At 36.1% G+C, this 2516-nt stretch overlaps 1 protein-coding gene across 1 annotated transcript in view; it reads left to right on the top strand.

The window, feature by feature from the left end:
* Positions 1 to 2013, top strand: part of LOC105810892 (transmembrane protein 180) — a 24933-nt gene extending 22920 nt beyond the window's left edge. The window contains exons 4-5 of the mRNA XM_012644938.1: positions 264 to 347; positions 1887 to 2013. Of these exons, the coding sequence (XP_012500392.1) occupies positions 264 to 347; positions 1887 to 2013 (211 nt within the window). The remainder of the gene's footprint in view (positions 1 to 263; positions 348 to 1886) is intronic.
* Positions 2014 to 2516: the final 503 nt, after the last annotated feature.

Genomic DNA, 2516 nt, shown 5'->3' with positions numbered 1-2516 from the left:
AAAATGCATAAAATCCATTTTTAAGAATCCCAAGTGAAAGTAGTTATTTCATTTTTAAAAGAGAATTATATACTCTTAGATATATAATATTTGAGGGGATAGAAGTGTTAATATATGCCTAATATGTCTTTACTTTTGTAGTATATTATTTCCTTTTTCTTCTTGCAAACCAAATGTCAACAACTTTCATTTAATTTTTTTTTAAAAAAGCTCTGCCTCCCAGTGTTAAAATTTTGACATGTATATTTTAAATTTTTTTCTAGGGTGATTGTGCGAGCTTCTTTTTCCTTGTTTAACCTGCCACTAGCTGACATGGTTGATGTAGATTTACTAAAGTTCAATCAGCAGTAAGTATATTTATTCAAATATTAGCTACAAAAATATCACATGTAGGCAGGACCTACAGAGTCCCCATATCTCAGTTATATTGCCGCTACAAATTGCATATCTGAAAGACAATTATAAGAGGCATCATTGGGAACCAGAGAGTAGAATATAATAAGATATTCATATTTGTTAGCCCTAGGCAACTTTTCTCCATTTCTGAAAGGAAATCATAAGTTTTTATTCCTCAGGTTCACATAACCAATATCTAAGAAACAAAAGTGAAGTCTCAGTTAGCTTTATGTTCTACATATTGCATATACATTATTACACAGGACAATAAGGCAAGATGACCTTTACTCTGTGACATTGAAAGCATTAAAATGAAAAACCAAGGTCCAGGCTGGGGCACAGTAATCCCAACACTTTGGGAAGCTGGAGTGGGAGGATCGCTTGAGGCCAGGAGCTTAAGACCAGCCTGACCAACATAGCGAGACCCCCCCCCCATCTCTACAAAAAATAGAAAAATCAGCCAGGTGTGGTGATACACATCTGCAGTCCCAGCTACTTGGGAGGCTGAGGCAGGAGGATCGCTTGAGCCCAGTCCTCTAATTCCTTGACCTTGTCTTCCCTTTCTTTTTTTCTTTCCCCCCTCTTTCTTTTTCTTTCTTCTCCTCCCTTTTGTCTTCTTTTTTTTTCACCTCCTTAGTGGCAAGATTTCCATCATTAGTTGAAATATGATAAGACTTCAATTTATTCAGTCAATGTACTTGATTTCTTTTATATGACATAATTATTTTAAAAATTATATGGCAGGATTCTTACTATTTAATGAATTCTATTTAATGAATATATTAAAGTAATAAAATTTGGGCAGAAAAATTGAGGCATGAATCCCAGTTCTATCATTTGCCAGCTGTGTAAATGTGGACAAGTTAATCTGTTTTCCCATCTCTAAAACAAGGGTGGTGATGTCCTTCCCGTGGGATTGTCGTGGGGTTTAAATGAAATAATTATAGCACATACTACAGTACAAGGCACAAATAACTCTCATTTAATGAGCATTTAAGAGACTAGCTAAGCCTTCTCTTTGGATCTTAGTTTCTTCATTTAAGAGTTAGGTTCTTGGCCCAATGTGGTGGCTTATGCCTGTAATCCTAGCACTCTGGGAGGCCGGGGCGGGAGGATCCCATGGGCTTGGGAGTTCAAGACCAACCTGAACAGGAGTGATACCTCATCTCTCCTAAAAATAGACAAATTAGCTGGGCGTGGTGGTTCGGGCCTGTAGTCAACAGAGCAAGACTGTCTCAAAAAAAAAAAAGAAAAAAAAAGTTAGTTTCTTTTAGTTTTATAACCCCTAATAACTAAGGGGCTAATATTTTATAGTACTATACTATCAATATTTCTATTATTGTCTGCTTAGGATCAAGGAAGAATTCATAGACAAAAAGGTCCTTGATACATATTTACATATACATATATACATACATGTATACATACAAACATATACACACATGTAATTTGTGTGTGATATAGACCTATGCTATTTTTGTCTGTTCCAGGTCATCTCTTCCCTCCATGGTTTTTGGCATCAATGCTTTGTTTACCAAACCTGCTCAGTCTTTGGCTCCCATGATGATACTCTCTAGGCTAAACCAGCATGGTTATGGGAACCCAAACAGCAGGTAAGGTAAAAAAAAACCCTTTGAGATAATGTAAAAGAAATATGAAAGCAAACTCAGCCTTTTATATTGATCACTAAGCAATTATCTTGGACTTTGGATATTGTTAGTCATTAACTCATATATTCCGAATAAGCTACAATAAAAAGTATTAATGTTAAATGGACTTCAATAGGAGTATCTTTAAGTACATTCTTTAGATTATGTACATATTACATATGTCTATATAATTCACACTAAGCTACATATTGATTGCTTTATCCAAGTCATTCATTCATTATTTCATTTTACAAATGTTTTTGAGGGCCTGCTATTATATGCCAGGTACAAAGGTACTGGGAATACAAGATGAAAAAGGGCTTCTAAGGGGCCCTACAGATTGCAGCAAACTGTGATAAGGGCCCCACCAGAAGTGTAATGGGGCACCGTGGTAATTCAGATAAGAAATTGCTACCTCTGTCTGCCAAGGGTCAGGGAACACTTCTTAGAAGAGGGGGTCCTTGAGCTGAG

This window comes from Propithecus coquereli, unplaced genomic scaffold, assembly GCF_000956105.1.
Source record: "Propithecus coquereli isolate 6110/MARCELLA unplaced genomic scaffold, Pcoq_1.0 Scaffold223, whole genome shotgun sequence".
Taxonomy (NCBI): Eukaryota; Metazoa; Chordata; class Mammalia; order Primates; family Indriidae; genus Propithecus; species Propithecus coquereli.
This window is presented reverse-complemented; position numbering and strand designations above follow the sequence as displayed.